At 45.6% G+C, this 18875-nt stretch overlaps 1 protein-coding gene across 1 annotated transcript; it reads left to right on the top strand.

Annotated features, from left to right (window-relative positions):
- The first annotated feature begins 7398 nt into the window (after positions 1 to 7398).
- On the top strand, positions 7399 to 18732 carry LOC121084821. The gene is made up of 3 exons (XM_040586772.1): positions 7399 to 7639; positions 7731 to 7835; positions 16852 to 18732. Exons 1-3 carry the CDS (start codon positions 7628 to 7630, stop codon positions 17365 to 17367), a joined length of 633 nt encoding a protein of 210 aa, XP_040442706.1. The 5' UTR covers positions 7399 to 7627; the 3' UTR covers positions 17368 to 18732.
- The last annotated feature ends 143 nt before the right edge of the window (positions 18733 to 18875 follow it).

Here is an 18875-nt window from a genome sequence, read left to right as displayed (position 1 = left end):
GGCAGCAGCACCGTTCTAAAGGGAAATTAGACTTTGTGTGTTCGTGAATCCCCATTCACACATTTTGCAGATAACTAGATTATTTCTGTAAGTTCTAAGATACAAGTGGATTCAGAAACAAGGTAAAAAAAAAAAAAAGTCATCTTTGTTATATCTCTGATCTAGAAGGCCATGGAGTATCTAGAATTTACACAAATTCCATCCCATGTGAACCTAATTTAAAATTACTATAGCCTAGTCAAACAAATGCTGGCTAGATCTTTCTCCTTCTGGTATCAGCCTCAACCTGTTAGCACAATATGCTAGTGTTTTCCATAAAATGTACAGGAGGGCTCAGGAATTTGAAACAGCTGCCTAAGAAGAATGATTCCCCCTTGGTGGAGAATCAAAACATGCGACTGTGAGACGGAAAAGGAGAAAGGCGATGGGTAACTGCTGAGCAACCAGTAAGTGCTGACTGACTGTTGTCTGTCTATTGTTGTTAAACTATTTTTGTGCAATGAGAGTCTGAAGCTTACCAACTGAGTAACTTATCCCAGATTAAAAAATATGGAAACGTGAGGTGACAAGGAGCTGAGCACTGAGCAGTAAGTGGGGCTGGGAAAACCCTAGAACTTCTGTAGGAGTAGGGAGCCTGCCATGAAGAGCAGGAAACAGGGAAGCTCCCAGAGACTCCTAGCAGGATGCCTGCCACAAGGAAGGCAATGTAACGCAGAGCCTTAGCACAGAGCAATAGCATGAAAGCCTGACTGTAAGAAAAGAGTAAACAGAGTCACTGAAAACTCCTCAGAAAGAGATATTTAGGAATCCTGGTGTGGAAGAAACAGAAGGGTTACATAGCTAATGCAGTGATAACATAAAGCTGTTTAGGGGCTAGGGGACACAAAACCCAGAAGAGAGGGTGATCGCCCAGCATTACAGGGTGGTTAGGGGGTGGGAGAAGAGGATGGCAAAGTCCCTGGTGTGCAAAGTCGTCTCAGCCTTATGGAAGCCAAGAAGTATGAGACCCCCAGTTATGGAAAAAATTAGATAATCCTCAAATATGAAAATTCTTTAAGGCTTATCTGAATTCCAAATCAGTTGAAGTTCATCTCCAAGGAATTAGAATTAATGCCTATTTTTAATGAAAGCATGTTCCCTGCTTGGAAGCATTACAGTGTTCAGGTCAAGAACAAACATGTCCTGCTAATACTCTTGTTTGTGTCAAGGATTTTTCCAACTGCACTACAGTATTTTTCCCTCTCTTCCACGTAGTCTCACACACTTACACTTGTTTTACATAGATAAGCTCCTTATTCTCTGCTCTATTTCCCTCTATTTGATTTTATTTAGAAAGCCAACTGCTTCTACACGACAAAATGCTCAGACAAGCTGGAATATCTGACTTTGACCATAAAAACCTGTAAGCTTCTTCTGTGACGCTGGAGTGAAAGGGGCTGATAGATGAGTAAACTGTTCAGTAATCTGGATAGATTTCCCTAGTACTTTCCAAAGAATTAATGAATTCCTGAGCTCTGAAAAAAATCCTTTCTGTAGTACAGAGACCTGAATGTGACACCCTCTCTCACTTTTCTGGAGTAACATTCCATAGGGATTTACAGAAAAAGACCTGAGATTTACCTCTTGAAGAAGTTTGCTTGAATTTTCTGAACTGGAGTCAAGAACTCTCTGAGTTTTACTCCCGGTGCTTGCCAGCTGAGTTGCTGTGGCAGAGCTCTGGCACATCAACGAGTGCTCAGGGAAGTACTGCTGAAGCCAGGGAGAGATTTTCTGTTGATTTCACTATTTGCTAATTATGTAACATTTTCCCTCTCTGCAGAACCAGGGATAATACTTTTCTAATTAAAAAATGTGCTCAGCGAGGTTCATGTTTGAGCTTGAATTTCAATTTGTAAAGAATTGCATTTAGGAATAGCGTCATTTCAGGTGTGCGGTATGCATGTGTTTGTCAGCCTGCTGCCCCTTTTGATTTTCAATGAGGAGTATGTCTGTGTTTAAATAGTCATTCTCAAATTTCTTTGTTCATAGGACTAACACTGGCTATTTTAATGGGCAGTAACACCACTGATATTAAACAGAAAAATAAGAAAATCATCCTTATCTTGTAATCTGTATCAAATCCTGTTAATCTGAAAATTAGGAAGTGTGCACTGTTAACAAAAAATTTAGAAGACAGATGGAATGGGTTGGCCTTCAGGTGTAAAAACTCAGAGTTTGGTCATTTCAAGGTTATGTCCAGAAGCATTCTGGGACATAGCCCAAAAAGAAGAAACATCTAAATAGGTGATTGTTGCTTTGGGGCATTTGTAATGTATGAATTCACCTGGCACCTGCTCATCGCAGCAGGCTTTTGGTCTGAAGTGCTTAAACTCCAAGGTCACTGGGCACTGATCACTACGAGGTACTACTTCAGTAGCTGCCCCCATAGTCCCTGTAATCCCTGTAAAGCAAACTTCTGTTCTTCATCTTTAATACATATTCATGCCTACATACTAATCCATCAGTCTAGACAAGTGACCCCAAATCAATCTATACACAAAGCTAACTGAATAACCTTGTGCCAGCCCTGATGTCTTAACCTTTCCTATTGCTGAAAGATGCTTGGAACTTGCCATAAGATCAATGTCTTTAAAGGTCAATTTCTTTGTTAACAAAACGATTAGATAGTTTGGGTTTTAAATTTATTTCTCATTCCCTTCTTACAGTAAAAGGTACACAGTAAATCTACATGATGCAAATGTTTCTGATAGCAAAAAGCATTTAACAGAGGTTGCGATTTTCTTAGGGTCTTGACTCGGGTCTTTTGGCAGTGTATGATGTTTTATAAGGGAATATCCATAAATTCTCAGTTTATTCTCAGTGGACTGCAGATGTCAAATGAATAATTATAGTAGACATGACAATGAAAATCTTCCCCTAGCTTTTGTGACCATTAAAAAGATTCTGTAGGGTTAAATTATAATCTTGTCTTAGGTTATATATGTATTTGCTAAAGTTATTGCAGCTGTGTACTTTGCTCAGCATCTTGCTGTTCAAGATTGTAAAATGCTGAGTGTAAGGCACTTCATTCTGGTACCTGAATGCAAATAGGTGTGTGGAAATGCCTGTTTTTCCATCATGCAGGGCCAGCTGGGTAGTCTCTTCAAAAGCTTCTTCAAATTTGCACAAGGCCAAATTAGCCATTGGTTAATGGCTAACTACCTTATAATGTCATTTAAATTACTCAATTCTTTCTTTAGTGGAGATCAGTATATGTAGATCACCATATGGACTCATCTGGATGCAGCCTGTATGTGAACTGTCATTAGAGTGCCCGTGTGTGGGTGCCTTTACACGCTGTCATGTTCCCTGGGCTGCCCAGCCCCTCTGTCCCTCCTGCCCGTCTGCCCCACCTCGGGATGAGATCCCCATCTGCCCTGGAATAAAATCCACAGGGCACGCTGTTGAGCGGGAGGTTCGCCAGCTGCAGTGACAGTCACACATCTATGCCTTTCTTTTTATGAACTGAACCGGCGCCTGCCTCCTGCCAAAAGCTCTGAGGAAATGCTGCACTAATCATTTTATCTCATAAACAGCGTTCCTGTATCTACCGAGGGCTTCACCGAACTTTTGCATCAGCTTCCAAGCACATTTACCAGTGTCACTGGTCTGGCAAAAACAAACGTGTAAGGCATGAAAATGGATCTGGAAGGAAACAGCCTTGTATCTTTTGAGGGATAGAAAGAAAAAGGTGTCTGGAAAGGGCAGGGCCAGGGCAGATTATGATTTTTATGTACAGTAACATCCAGATTTCCTTTTTTTTTAGTCTTTTTGCTCTTCCTCAACTTTTAAGAGCACGAATGAAGCACACTACAACATCTCAAGGACAAAAACTGATGAAGAAGGGCTGGACACTTCTATGTTGCAGAAGCAGCAGCGTGATGCATAAGCAGAAGAAAAGAGATAACAGCTATTGTAGACCAGCCACTACTCTTAGACTGGTGTAGCTGAGCCAAAAGCTGCTGCTGATTATACCCGTAGTAGATGTGAAGGTAACTCCATGGGCAAGGTGGGAAATAGATGGTGGAGACATGCTATATAACGTATGAGTAGTTCTGAGATTCCTAGTGCTTCTCACCAGATTGCCAGTAAATTGAGCTAGTTTTCTACTTCATGGGATGAAATTAACTTGTACACTTTGAAATGCTGTGGGCTACATGAGTCAACAGGGGATTAACTAGCAGTCATGTCCTGATATATTGTAAGGGAAAATCTAGCTTGTGTATGTTTTCACATATGTAAATACACAAACTCTCCAGTATGCATTCTGTATGAAGTGCTGTCTGCCTTACATTAATTGCAAATGCAAATTGCTGCTTTAGATGGATGAACAAAGGCAACATGTATACTTTTCCCTGATTAAGCCTTTGTGGTTATAACTCCCTTTACCTACTGCCAGCCAAGCTGAGAGACTGAATTCTGATCATTTCACAGGAACATGCTCAGGTTTATAGAGTGCAGGCTTGTGAATAGTTAGTGCAACATTTGCTGTGGATAAAAATAGCAGTTTCTTTGCTCACTGTCTCTGAACATAGGATCAGAGCAACTCTTGTAGCACAAAAATAAAATATATATCAGCTGAGACTTCAACTTAACTGTATGTATGGCCATTGTGCCGCTGCTCTGTATCTACAGTCACAGCTATTATGAAATCTGCTTTTTGCAGTTGGGGTGTGTGTTCTATTCCTGCCCTGTGTCTGTGTATGTTCTTCCTGGGGAACATACAGTTTCTCTTTTTTGGTCTGCATAGTATACAGACCCAACATACCATTGCTGAGAAACTGTTCAGTCATAGGACTGTTCAGGACTTGCTCTGCATTCAAGGATGCTTTTTCAATAACAATAACAAAGCAGAGGCCTGCTGTGTGTTTAGGATGAGATCAAGCAGAAAAACAACCACCCTATCCAGCAGATCCTCTATGTGTTCATGCAGTATGTAGTGTCCAGGGGGTGAAACAGTAGCTGGCTTACAGCAGCCAGTCAGATCTCTGCTATAGATAGGAGAAAAGATGTATACCTGTATGCATGTCAGAGAGGTAGGAAGTTTTGAGTTCCTCAGTCCAACAGCTTGTTTATAAACCTAGAGTCCACACAGTGATTTTAAATATTGTGCAAAAAAACAGTGTGCAAAGTGGAGTGATCCACAGTGCTGGATGAGCATGGAGGTCTTGCGGGATTATTCCTGCTGCCTGCTGTCATGGGCTATGGAGGTCTCAAGCAACTTTCTATGATGGCTCATTTTCCTTGCTCGCAGCAATTCAAGCTAATAGCAGAGCTGTCCAAAGGATCCCTTGATGCTGGAAGTTTGTCCACTGAATGCTATACACCAATGACCTAACTTCAGTATAAGCCCACAGGTCCTTCATATTCAGGCAATTAATCTAAACTCTTCTCCTTGCTTGGCTCTAAAATCTATAAATTCTATAATGCAGGTTATGCTGTAGAATGTAGCAGTAAAACATGTCTAGGTTGTTTTAATTTTTGGGACATTTTTTTTCTCCTGAGGCTGTTTGGGTTTTTCAGATCTCTGAGGAATTCAGTGTTACTTGACTAAAGTAATCCAAGAAAATCTGGAATCCTTATGGTATGAACTGTGATTGTTGCACTGACCCTTCTAACAGCAGTTCTCAGACCAGAGCTCATGGACCGCTCCTGCTCCTCATCACCCCAGCATTCATGCAGAGCTAATCTGGGTGGCTGCATGAGGTCTCCTGCCCAAAGGCATCTGCCTGGTAGTGCCTTCCCTGTTTATAGGGCAGCACTACAGTCCCTTCAGTACTACATGATGCAACGCACAGCATCCCACATCCTCCTGAAACTGCACCACAGCCCATAATATTGGAGCCACTGGAAACCAGCTTAGGGAAATATGTACTGGTAGACTAAATTAATTTAATCCTCTTCAGCTTTGTGATTTTCCCATCAAAGCACGTTTCAAAGGAATTTTAATCCCCTTTCATATAGGTTAGAGAAGGCACCGAGGGTAGCAGCTTGTCCCATACCTAGCAGAATAGTTACCACTCTGTATGTTCACATACTACCGCTAACTCTCAAGTGTGGCCAAATAAAGAAGTCCTTAGGATCAGTTGGATACCTCAAATTGCTTTGGAATGTCAGATCAAAATCCTTATCCACTCTTGCTAATTAGCATTCTCCCCCAACAGAGCACAAAAGGCTTGTGTGCTCTGGATGATTTTCTTTGTTCTGCTTTCCTTCATGCAATTTAGAAGGTTTCCTCTGTCCTCAGTATTAAACTTCTCTACACTATTGGGTTCTACTTTGTACTGATGATTTCCCACAAGCTTGACATCGTTTGCTGTTGAGCTCCTGGTGAGAGGGAAAATGTAAATTTTAGCTTTTCCTTTAAAGATGTTACTCAGCAAGTAGGAGCTTTAGTCTTTGAGAAATGATGAAAGAAGCATAGCCAGAGATGGGCAAAGCCAGCAAATAACTTCAGCCCATGACTGTTATCTGGGGAATATTTGACTATAGACAAGATTGTAGCTGTGTTATTAGTATCAGCTTGATGAGTCTATTGAAGTTCCTCTGCAAATATGAAAAGTCACATAAAAAGAGGGACACATACTAATTTTGGCCCTTCTTTGTACTGTTACGTGAAGAGGGCTGTAGCTAGCAGGCAAAGTGTGTACTTGCTAGTCACACTCTGTCAGGCAGTTTTGTTTTTTTTTTTAAATACAGGGCTGGCATGCAGGAGAAACTCAGTGCATGAAAACACTGAGCTATACATGACTTATGAGACTTTTCCCCCCGGCTTTGCCTGAAGTGGGATGCACAACTGCATGCTGCATACACACACCTGGCTTGTGGATGGTGGGTTTACCTCCCACAGAGGTCCGTAAGTACTCTAGTAGCATCTACCAACACAGGTGTAATTGCTTTGAGAAACCACCCCCTGGACTCTTTTGAAAGCCAGAACTCCTCTGGCTGTTCCTTTCACCCAACCACCCAAAAAAGTACAGGAGAGGTAGCAGAATGCCCTGTTCTGTATTTCCCCTTCACCTGCCTATCAGCTCCTTCCCAAGGGGACCTTGTCCTGTGGCCCATGGCAGGGCACCCAGTGGTGGTGGAGCTCTGCAGCCCCCTTGGCCAGAGCCATGCCACCACAGTTGGTTTGGCCTAGAAATGAATGGCTCCAGCAACTTGGAGCAGAGTCATGTCGTGGTACAAAGTGACTCTGTTAAACGAGGTTCATGGGTCTGGCATAGACAGGTCTTAACTGCTCAGTGTCAGAGCAAAACCTTACTGTAAAAATCAGAAAACCAAATGTCCTTGGCTGAAGATAACCAAACACAGCAAAGCAAAGTTAATCCTTTTAAAATGTAAATATTAAATTAAACACTGGTTTTAACAGCACCCTTGGGTCTGTTGCCCTTTGGCTGGAATACCTCCCCTCTCTCCTCTGCAGCTGGGCAGCACTGCTGGGATGGGAGTCCATTCCTTCCACAGCCTGGGGAACAAATTGCTTAAGGTGGGAGGAAGCTGTTGCTGCTGGAGTCTTGTCTCTGAAGATCATGACACCTGCAAATAAAAAGGCATCCAAGCTGGACTGTGGGGGAGAATCTGCTGCATGGCAAGAAGGGTGTGCAGTCCTACCACCCGTTCCGAGATGTGGCTGAGCCTAGCTGTCAAGCAACATATAGCATGTCTTTTAACTGCCTCTCTGCCCCCAGATTCATAGCAACATTGCAAAAGATGATGGTTTGGCTGCTCCAGACTCTTTAGTTAAGAAGCACAGGAAAAGGAAAAAAGGGAAGAAGAAGAAGAAAGAAAAAAAGGTAAGAAGGAGATGGAAAAAAGAGGCTGAGATGTAAAGAGCATGGTGGTAGGCATCTAAATCTGACACTTTTTGTGATCATGAAAATAGCTGAACCTAGGACAGGGCTGAGGTAGGCTGGCACTCTGTCAGGTGCAGTGTCCCTCAGAGACAGGATGGTGAAGGCCAGTGGCTCTGGGCTGGGATCATTGCAGTAGGGTAACACCCTCCTGCACTATTCTCTGAGCATCTCTGTGGCACTATGGATGCCCCAAATGGTGTGATGACTGTTGTTCTTACCCACCAGTTAAGAGTAATTTCCAGTGCAGCAGTTTTGGCCCACTGGTCCCTTCTTCCACATTCCTCCTGCTTATGGCATATGATCTTAATGCAGTCCGTGGACCTATTTGTTTGGATTAATCCTGTGTTTCTGTGAGTAAAGTTTGCTAATGCTTCTAAACAATTTTATTTGCCCAGCTGAGCTGGACTTTGGGCCATTCACTTGAAATTCAGACGTCTGCATAATAGTGCTGAACGACACAATCGAGCCAGTACCTGGAAAAACTGTTGTGCCTGCCCAGAGAGGGACCTTTTCTTCTCTCTGCTTAGCAAAGAGAGGAATTTTAAGTCACCCTGGCTTCCCATCCTGGGTTTGTAATTCTGTTGCTAAGTGGCAACAAAAGAAGATTATCGGATCACAGATTAACAGAAACCTCTATTCAGTGTGCTTGTGTAATTATACATTTCAGTTACTTATTTAAGAGCTGATTTTTAGCTGCCGTGCTCCTACCCCACCCTCACCCCTCCACAGATCTGTTGCTCTCAGGGTCCTGAAGAACTAGCCTTTCCTTTCCATGCTCAGCCTTTGCACCCGGGGTGGCTCTGCCAACTAGGGTACCCCGGGGGTCTCCGCTCTTAGGGGGATCTCAGAAATTCAAGTCCCTACCCTAGTCCTTCTGAATGGTTTACTTTGGGACAAAGCAGGAAAGAGTGTATAAAGCGGTTTAGATAGTTCAGATGTTTCAGAGGTCACCCATTTGCCTCCTTCATTGAGAAATTCCCTGTTGCTTTTTCTCTTTTCCCAGCCAGCACAGTTCCAGTCCCTCAAGCAAAAGTAGTCAAGCAGCTTTAGAAAGTAGAAGAAGAAAAAAATGTGAGTGTTCAAGATAATTATTAAATGATAAGGGTGAACCTCTGGCAGAAATTGCTTAGAGTGAGGTTTGAGAGGGAACCAGTGAAAAAGGCAAGGAAAAATCAGGAAACATCCTAGCTGGCCAGTGTCAGGGATGCAGACAGAAAGGGAGTCTGGGAAGGAGATGTAGTCTGTCAGCTGGGAGGAGGGGATGGTCGTGCACAGCATGTGCATTCACAGAAGCACGAGGAGCAAAGACCTCTTCATGTGGGAAACCAGTTTACATTATTTTAAGCAGAAAAGCTGCACCGAGTTGAACCATGCAAGGAAGAGGAGGCAGAAAGAAGGGCAGAGCTGTGCCGGGACACATCCCTGGGGCCAAGGGGGAGGAAGGAATGTGAGCTGAGAATTTAATAAGGATAGGGAAGGGGAGGAGAAGAATTCCCTGGCTAAAAAGGAAGTAAAAGTTAGGATTGGCATGGAGGGATGGTAAGAAACTAGAGCTGCAAAAAGAACAGAAGGGAAGAATGTGTGGAGAGAGGTAAACAAAAGGATACACTTTCAGGAGGTGACAGACACAGACTGTCATGCAAATACAATACAGAAACAGAAAGCAGTAATATATAGAAAAGCAATTCTGTGGGCAGTTCAATATACCTGCTTTTTTCAGGGGACTGGTATTTTCTATGTCTTTTATGCTTGAGTCTCCCAGGGAAGCAGTAACTCAAGAAAAAACAAGGCTGAAATAATATTTTCTGGGGCAGTCTCTGTGTTTTAAACTGTAGCTGACACTAAACGTGCTGCCCATGTGCTCGCTCAAGGCCCTGTGTTTGATGAACATCGTGCTTTACAGAGCCCCTTGAGAAGAAGACACTGGGTTTGGGTTTTTTTGTTTCAAATTTTAGAAGGAATGAATACTCATTGTCCTTTTTTCTGAAGAGCTTGTGTTATTCCCCTGTCACCCCACTCTGCCTTAGCCTTGCATGTAAGTTCTCTTTGGAGGTAATGGTGCAATTTTCAGACGGGACACTGCTAAGATCGGTTTTAGTTCAGTGGCCACAGCAGTGTAGCCGGTGCCTAGAGCAGTGAGTCCAAAAATGGAACTCCTCTTGCTGGGATGTGCTAATTCAGCTGATCAAACACAAGGCAAACATTCACTTTGCAATTCCTACCCCAGAAGAGATTTTTGCCTTGTATGTTATGGGTCTCTTTCAGACTCAAACAATCAGTTTTGATTTCTCTTCGTCCTTAGCAGCAAGCTGCTGGAGGTGTTTTCTGCTCTTGTGGCTCTTGTGTTTTGGCACAGCAACCTGGATGACGACAGGAGGTCACTCCCTTTCTTTCCTTCCCATCTGAGTCCATTTGGATCTTCAGCTCGGAGACACAGGTTTTTTGGATTTCAATCTGAACAGGTAGCACTGACTTCATGACGGCAGTGCCCAGGGACTCCTCCAGAAGTAAGGGCCTGGGAGAGCTCACCATGTGGAGATGGTGGAAAGCAGGGGACCGGCACGTACTTCTGAGTGGTATAACGCACAGCCTCTGCTTTTGAATGTTGCCCCCATGAGCAATCTGCTTTTTTTTGGGGAAAAAAAGGTTTTGCCTAAGATCAGGTAGGACACTTTACCTGAAATCATTTTGTAAGGAAGAAAAATACCCTTCAAAAATAGAGAGCATTCTCTTTTCACTCTTACAGACATCCTACTGTTTTTGTGATTAGTCATCTGTGATCTAAACTCCATCTTTGACCAGAGTTACCAAACCTGAATTCTTTGCACCCATGAAAACTAAACTGCTAGGACTATGGCAGCCTTGCTATTTGTCAGAATATCCAGTTATGACAAGGTGACTAACTTGTCTCTGACCTCGTAATTACATACATTTCCCTATATGACTGCTGTGATTAACATAGCAATTTCCATTAGAATTACACTTGCCTCTCATCCCAGGCTGAGCTTTGCTCAGAAGAAAAAGGAATTCCTGGACCCTCTGGTGGTGCCCTTGCCTAGATGCTGAGGAAACTACCAAGTGGAGCCTGATGAAGCAAACATAATAGCGCCTTCACGGCAAATAGGCTCTAGTCTTGACCCTAGGTCAAGTCTAGTCTCCTCTTATGACTCTTCCAGCATAGTGGGATGGAAAGGGTGGACCACAAAAGAAAGAAGCACTGATAGAAGAAAAACAGCTTTCTGCAGAAAACCTACAAAGCAAGGAGAGAGAAAAGGGGTGGAAAATATACTGTGTTGCATAGCACATAACAAGACCGTTAGCTTTCTGAGGGAGGGGACGTCTTCTGCTGTTCTGTGTAATTTTTTTTTTCTGGATCCCTTCTTAATTTTTGCTCTTAAAACCGTTATATCCGTACCGGGTCTCTTTTCTAAAGGTGTCACTGCTCAGTTGTTCCTTTTGACTTAGGGTGACCATCATACAGAAACCACCGCACAGTGAACTGGGATGCTGGGACATCTTTTCCTCTCTGCCCCTGTAGCTTGAGTCACCGCCTGTAGAAGCCCAGCACGCCGGCGGAGTTCCCTGAGGTTAAACTCCTGCCAAGTTGAGAGGAGGAAGAGTGAAGGCAAGGGGGGCGGGGGGGTCGCTCCCTGCTGGAGGCTCTGCTCTGGCATTACTGGGTGATAAGACCAGTAAGGGAAGGCAGTGCTCCCCCGGGATGACTCTCGGTGGCTGAAGAGCTGTAACCAGGCTGAGCAGTGTATTCCTTTTCATTGCAAAGTGTATCAAAGCTTCTGACAGAAAAGTGCCGTCAAGTGTTGGCATGTTGCCAGAGAGCATCTTTAAGAGATCGGTGACAAAGCTAGAAAAATCATTATTCCCAGGATTTGTTACCTACACGAAAGGAAACATAAGAGAGAGGCTGTTTTGCAGCCCAGGATCTGGCTCTTTCTTCCCACGGGCCTCATGGAGCACAGCCGCTGACACTAGCGCCGGTGAGGGCGCCTCGCTAACCGGACCGAAAACCTGACAGATGCAACGGCGCCGGGGCGGCCTGCCGGCGGCGCGGCACTGCGGGTGTGCGTGCGGCCGCCTGCTGCCTGCCCGCTGCCTGCCCGCTGCCTGCTGCCCGCCTGCTGCCCGCTGCCCGCCTGCTGCCCGCTGCCCGCCTGCTGCCCGCTGCCCGCGCCGTTGGGGTGTCCCCGGGCGGGAGGGCGCGGCGCGATCGCGGGCTGCCACCTGGCGGCCTCCGCTACCCGCCGCGGGGCCGGCCACCGGCCCCGGGAAAATCCCTGTTTTCCGAGGGGAGGGGCGGGCGGGGGAGCGGCCGCCCCGCTTTGCTCTGCGGAGGGGAAGGTTTAGTTTGGTGGTTCGGCGTCCAGAGAGGTGCCACCGCCCTGGTGCCCCCGGGGAGGCGGCTGGGCAGCGGCCGGCGATGGAGGTGATAAACCAGTTCCCAGTGGCGCCGGGGAAAATGCCTGTCCATTCCCCGGCGCTGTGGTTCAGAGCCTTATCTGTTCTGGCAGGCGGAGCCAGCCGTAAAGAACTAAAAGTAATTCTGTCACTAAACCAAACGAATTAAAAAAAAAAAAAAAAAAGAAAAGAAAAAAAAGAAAAAAAGAAGAAGAAAAAAAAGCTTAAGGCAAATTTCCCTTCCCTTTGGAAGCCTAGATTTCTTTCCTAATGCTCCACAAACGCAATGCACCCGGATGGGTCAGATGCTGTCAGACTCCAGCTCCCCTAAACAAAAAAAGCGCCAGGTCTGCCGGATGAGTAGGCGGCACAGGGGAGTATTTCGATCCCTGTTGATCCTTTAATCTGGCTACAGAGCGCAGCAGGAAAAGGTGGATGTGGGAGAGAAACAAAGCGGGGTTATCTGAGGGGCAGGGCTTTTCAAAGGAGGCTCTCCCTGAAAAGAATCCTGGGGGTACTAACTGCTAATTTATTTGTGGTACAAATTCCATCCATTGCAGCAAACACTCCTCACAGATTATTTCTAACACACAGCAGATAACTTGGTAAGCTCAGGCAGAGAGGTACGTTCAGCACATTCTCTTCCAGAAGCAGTTTTTAAAATAACAGCTTCTTTCCTTCTTCCATGCCGTCACATATTGTGTCTTTTCTGCTAATCCCAAACTTCAGTTGATCCAATATATCAGCTTTCAGGAGCCTGAGATCGTTTTTGCAGCAGAACTTCAGTGCTCTGGAGCTTTCTACCTCAAATTATTTTCTTGCTCCTCACACCAAATCACATCAGGAATGTTCCTGTTCCATCCATCTGTGGCAAAAGCAGTGTTCTTCTTGTTTTGTCATAGGACAGAATACTCATCAGTGAAAAACCTGAATAGTATATCTGAAAAGTAAATACAGACACTTTGGGACAGCACCGCGTTCTGCCCTTCCTCTTGGATTTCCCACCGTGGCTGTAGAATTCCAGCTGTCCCCCCTCCCAGCGCCTTGCCTAGCCCCAGCCTGCTCGCTGGCAGGGCAACGTGCGAAGCAGACAAGGCCTTAATGCTTGTGCAAGCACTGTTCAGCAATAGCTGACACGTCCCTGTGTTATCAACACTGGTTTGGTCACAAAGCCAAAATGGAGCACCTTAGGAGCTACTATGAAGAAAATTAACTCTATCCCAGCCAAAACCACTAGTGGGATGCCAGACTGCACTACAGGTTACCAGTGGGATTTGTAGGGAGGGGAACACAATAAAATGGTGTGATCTTTCGTAAATAATACACTGAAATCTCTCTTATAAGTGGGTTAATGGGGGCCTTGAACATTCAGGATTTTTTAGCAGAAAGCTTCGTTAAATATCTCCTTTAACAGACTCCCTTAATCCCTGAATAGCTAACTATACTTCTCTACTGAACTGGATTAATTTAGGAGTCCAGTTTTACTGTGGGTGTTTTCCTAGATCCTAATATTGTGTTATGCTCCGCAGGTGCAAAGTGTTTACGTCTTCTTTTAATTTTAAACCAGTTTGCAGGAATTTTCTTGGATATGAAAGGAGGAGAACAACAACAGGAAGGGGTGAGGATTTAAAGGTAGCTAAGATTATTTTTTTTCTAACTGTATGTTTCAAAAAAATGTGATTCAGAATGTCTCACAAGTATTTTGAGCTAATCTTATGAAGTAACATCAGCAGAATGAGGCACAGTTTGTAATGGTGGTTGCCTCTTTTCAAGTTGTAAGGGAAATTTTCATTAAGACCTGCGTTCAGCTCTATCTCATCTTCCCTTTCTTTGAGAAGAGCACCCAAACTAGCAGCTTCAAGGGTGCTGTAAGGTCACTCTGCTTGGACTTGTTTCACATGGTATTAAATATTTAAATACTCATCAATTTGAAGAATAGGGATGCGAGAAGGATCTTCTTCAGGACACATCCTTGAGATCCGCTCCAGCTGTTTACCTGCTGTTGTCTGCTGGGCTGCAGCTGCCCCAGTTGACAGCCATTTGTCCAAAGTGCAGTAAGATCAGCTACTAACTAATTCCACTAGCACCACCCATTAGGGTGGTATTTAACCTGGAAAAGGGTGTTTGGGGCATTTAGGGAGCCAGCAGACTTTTCGTCATTTTATACTAAGTCTAATTTGCTTGTTTGCTTTAAGAGATGCCTGAAAATCCTCCCACAGAACTCTGGATACGGTTTGGTTTGCTTGTGTTAGGGAAAAATATTTTATTCTAGTGAGGCAGAGTGTAGGAAGGAAGAATAGCCCATCTACAAGTTACCAGGACTGTGGAAATTTGTATGGATCTGTATTTCAGTTCTCCCAGATCTTGCTTGCAGGAACAAAACAAAGGTAGGATGGATGTTTTTAAACAGGCTTATTATTTTGACAGTACCTCGCTGGGTTCCCAATTCAAAAGGAGTGTGAGAGGCTTTCCTTCTTCCCTGCTGTTGCAGAAGTCAGGCTTGCTGGCTACAGGACAAAAGTGTTAAGTCTACCACAGGATGATAAATCGCAAAACACGAGGGCCCTTGCACACAGAGCACATCTCCCGCTGCCAGCACTAGCTGTGTTCTCAGATGGGAGTTGCAGCAGGTGTAATGCATCAGCCGGGAGACGTGATTTGGCTCCATCTAAGAGCTGATGCATAAATACATAATTCTTTCTACTTGGAAGCTCTGCTTTTAGTTTTCTTTTCTAGAAAGGATGAAAGGAGTAACTGGTAATGCTTGCAGACTAAAAATAAAAGAGAAAAAATATCTGCCTTACATCAGAGAGGCGATGCTGGGAGTTTTTCACAAGAGGAAGAAATCAAAGGAAGAAAGGAGGCCACCAGCTTGACCAGCGTGGGCGGCAAGAGCCAGGCTGGAGGTCACCCAGGGAGGCTATCACAGCCCAGCCCAGGGCCCTGCTGAAGCCTGTGCCCTCCTTCTGCCGAGTGCCATGTCACTACCACCAAGCTGCTCCCAGCAGCTCAGTGTCTATCACCATCCTGTGTCCCATACCTGCTCCCAGATACCCCATCCCCAGCAGGAGAAGGGTAGTTGGCTGCTTTGGGAGGCTGGTTTCAAGGCCTGAGGGAGACCTGTCAGTTGGTACCAGCCCTGTCCTCTCAAATCCTGCACTCCCCCAGGGTTTAAACTTTAGCCACGCTGCAAAGATCTTGGATAATCATTAGCCAGGGAATCAATGCAGTTTGTTGCTTAATCATTGGGAGGTAATACATCATCTGAGTTTTATTTGCTAGAGATAACAGATCTAAGAGAAATATTATGATGAAACATTTGAATCTTAGGTCAGAAACCAGCTTGAGGCTGAGGCGGGAGGGCTATAAACCCTCCCACCCCCAGCGCCCCGCAGAACAAACTGTTTGCCGTGAGGTTTTCCCCCCAGTGCATCCACAGCACCTTCTGGAGGTATTCTCACCATCCAACTGAAGACACTTTCTGCTCTATATTTCAAAGAAATGAGTTTCAGGGCAATTTTAAAACCAGTGCTAACACTTTGTACACGTATCTCAGTAACTATAAGAAAATAATGAAGTAACTAGAGAGAACATCTGCACAGTGTGAATCTTCCTCTCTCCGGACTTCCCCAGCTAATACAGGGTAATGACAGAAGTTTCCCTCAACATATGACACATAAAAAAAATTACTTAGTATTAAATAAAAATGCAATCTTTAGCTGTGGCCCCCTACCCTCATGCCCTTTTCATTACAGCCTCAGTGGCTCCATGAATGGGGAGCTGTAAAAATGAGGATAACCTCCCCATATACCACCCCCATGCAACAGGGGAACAGGTACCCGGTCCTGCTCTGCCTCAAAATTACGTCTGCAACTTTGTCTACTTTGGTGTTTTTTTTCCAGCTGTTGAAATAAAGACGTGGTGCAGTGAGAGAATGACATCGCCACTGGTGCCAATTCTTGGTACACCTTATTTTGTCCGTATCCTCTGGGACTGCAAAACCCAAGATGCTCCAGCAGTTGGTACTGCCCAGAGTTAGCTGTCTTTGTGGCAGGCAGGCTGCCGAGAGCTGCGGACATGGTGATGCTCTGTGCGGCAGCACCTGAAGTTAGATAAAAAAGCCCATTTTGGGAGCAGCTTTCAGGATCTATTCTGCATAACTTGTATTGCCCTCTATCCCCCTCTTGGGGTGGTGGTCCTGAGTTTGATTTTCAGCTGCCAGGGTGCTGAGCAATAGGATGTGCTGGGGAGACCTGATCACCTGCAATGCTGTATCCTGAGGCGAGGCCACCCAGAGAAACTGGGAGCTGGTGACTGCAAGGGCTTTGTGTGGTTCAAGGGTCACAACGGCTACGTTTGTGCAGTTGTTTCTTGGCAGAGACTCTCACTAGAGGGTTGGGGCGCTGGACATGGCTTATCTGGCAGTCAGGGCCCTATCCTGCATCCGTTTTTTATTCAGGGATTGCGCTCTCTGCAAAGAAAGCAAAACACCCTCTCTCTCCTCCTCCAGTTATCTCCCTAATCTACTGTCCTTTTGCCTCAGGTGACTGCTGTGCTGCTCTCTCTTGACATCGAGCCTCTCCTGGATCATGCCAAGAGTTCTTGTTCTGTATCCCGCCATCATCATAAGGGGATGCCTATGGAAGAAGGCCTTCACACCAGGAGTCTCAGCTATCAGCTTTTCCCAGAGTGGGGACCCCCCCGATGGCTTGCTTTTCTGTGCACTTGTGCCCTGAATCCATGCGAACTCTTTTTGTCATTTGCAGCAGCTTTTGTAACGGAGCGTGTGCTTCAGCTACAGGTGTGCACAGCAGGGCAGCAGACGTTGCCTGTTCTCACATGGAGCATCCCAGCCTGGGAGAGCAGTGGGTTCAAATCCCTCAAGGAAAGGCCAAAAACTCCTGAGCCCTCGGCCACGCTCTGCCCATGCCCTCCCCAGCAGAGTGCCGCCCCCACCAGCGGGCTGCAGCCCAGGCTGGCATCCGCAGGGCTGGGCTGTGTGCCAGCTGCGGTCCCTCAGCCCCCTCCATGCACAGCCCCTGGGCCAAAGCCTACATAGGCTCCGGTGGGCAGGGGCCACTTTGACCGTCCCGCCAAGAACAGGTCACACAGGGGCCCTGCCCTGCAGCTTGGACTTTGCCAGCAAATTTTGCATGATGCGCTGAGCCCCTGCAGGACCTCAGGCACATAGGGGCTGGGCTTCCTAGCTTGTGTCCTACAAGCCAGGCTCAAAAACTACTCCCAGCTGGCACTCTGACCCCTCGGGGACCCTGTTCAGCCCAGCCTTGTGTCCTCACATGCAAAAGCCGTTTGATACCCCCAGCTCACCTCCTGATTTTCACCCAAGTTGGTTCAGCTTGAGGAATGCGTTTGAAAGCCTCCACTGGTACCAGGCAGAGGCCAACTTTCCTGCCCACGAGGCGGGAAGGGCAGATGGTTGTCACTGTTTCGAGCTCATGGGGAGCTCAAAGGCCACCAGGGGAGAAGGGGCCAGTAAGGGAGACGGCCAGAGCCACTTGCTCTGCTACTGCAGCTCGAGAGGGAGTGATGCATTTTTGGAACACCTCAAGGCCATAAACGCTTACCATCATTCTCCTGGGGAGAGCAGCTGATTTATTTAACTACTACAACCCTGATTTACAGCTGATAACCCTGACAAGCTTTAAGCCTTTGATGGTGGTTGATGGTCACATTCCCAGGAAAGAACAGAGCTTGGAAAAGACTGTCCTGTCTTGCAGAGCCTAACTTGGCTCCAAGCACACACCGAGGTCTGACAAAGGAAATCCTTTCTCGTGGGTGCTTGGGACAGGGACTCCCCTCACCCTCCTACTGGGGATGACTGCGCTGTCTTGCGGCAGCCTGGCTCATACTCGTGGAGTCTGCTGTACCTGGTGAGGATTCAGAGGAAACATAAATCATGGAAAAGCAGCATGGATACAGTCCCTGTCATGCTGGTATTTCAGCATAACTGCACTCTGTTATTTTTAGATAAGAAAATTACAGACTTCATTTTTACTTCTGAAAAGTCAGAATGAGGCATCTCTTGAAAAGATAAGTTTCTAGGGCTAGTCCTGGTCTCAGGGTTATCTGGTGGTCAGATGCTAACCAGGCATTTCCATTAGTTTGGGTTTGTACATTCCTTCCACCAGCCACCAGCATTTACAACACACAGTTCCATCAGAAGTGACTTTGTTAATCTGATTGATGTTCTGCCAGCATTAGCACATGCTGATAGCATCTGAAGTCTTGGTATAAGACCAAGCCAAATAATGGGGATTCACTCTTAATGGATCTATTCAAATAGACTCTTTACAGCACTAGCCAATCTGTGATAAAAGTTTTTATATAAACAATACGCAGGGAAGTCAGGATTTCTGTGACACGGTCCTGACTCTTACATAATCTTCTGGATGTTTTAACAACTGTAAAACTGAGACAGTATTTTAAGCCATGTTGTTTTGATGTATAAACTCATTAGAAGATTGGACTCAAAGCCCAGTAAATCTGTGGACGGGGTGCTGTTTTGCATCAATTCTTACAGAATTTAGTGTGCTACACCAGCAGGCA

Source organism: Falco naumanni, chromosome 3 (genome assembly GCF_017639655.2).
Source record: "Falco naumanni isolate bFalNau1 chromosome 3, bFalNau1.pat, whole genome shotgun sequence".
Lineage (NCBI taxonomy): Eukaryota > Metazoa > Chordata > Aves > Falconiformes > Falconidae > Falco > Falco naumanni.
This window is presented reverse-complemented; position numbering and strand designations above follow the sequence as displayed.

Bases quoted from the DNA above. Each gene is read 5' to 3' on its own strand.
- LOC121084821 (XM_040586772.1), top strand. The intron at 7,836-16,851 runs GTAAGAAGGAGA...CTTTTGCCTCAG, and splicing joins AGAAGAAGAAAGAAAAAAAG to GTGACTGCTGTGCTGCTCTC.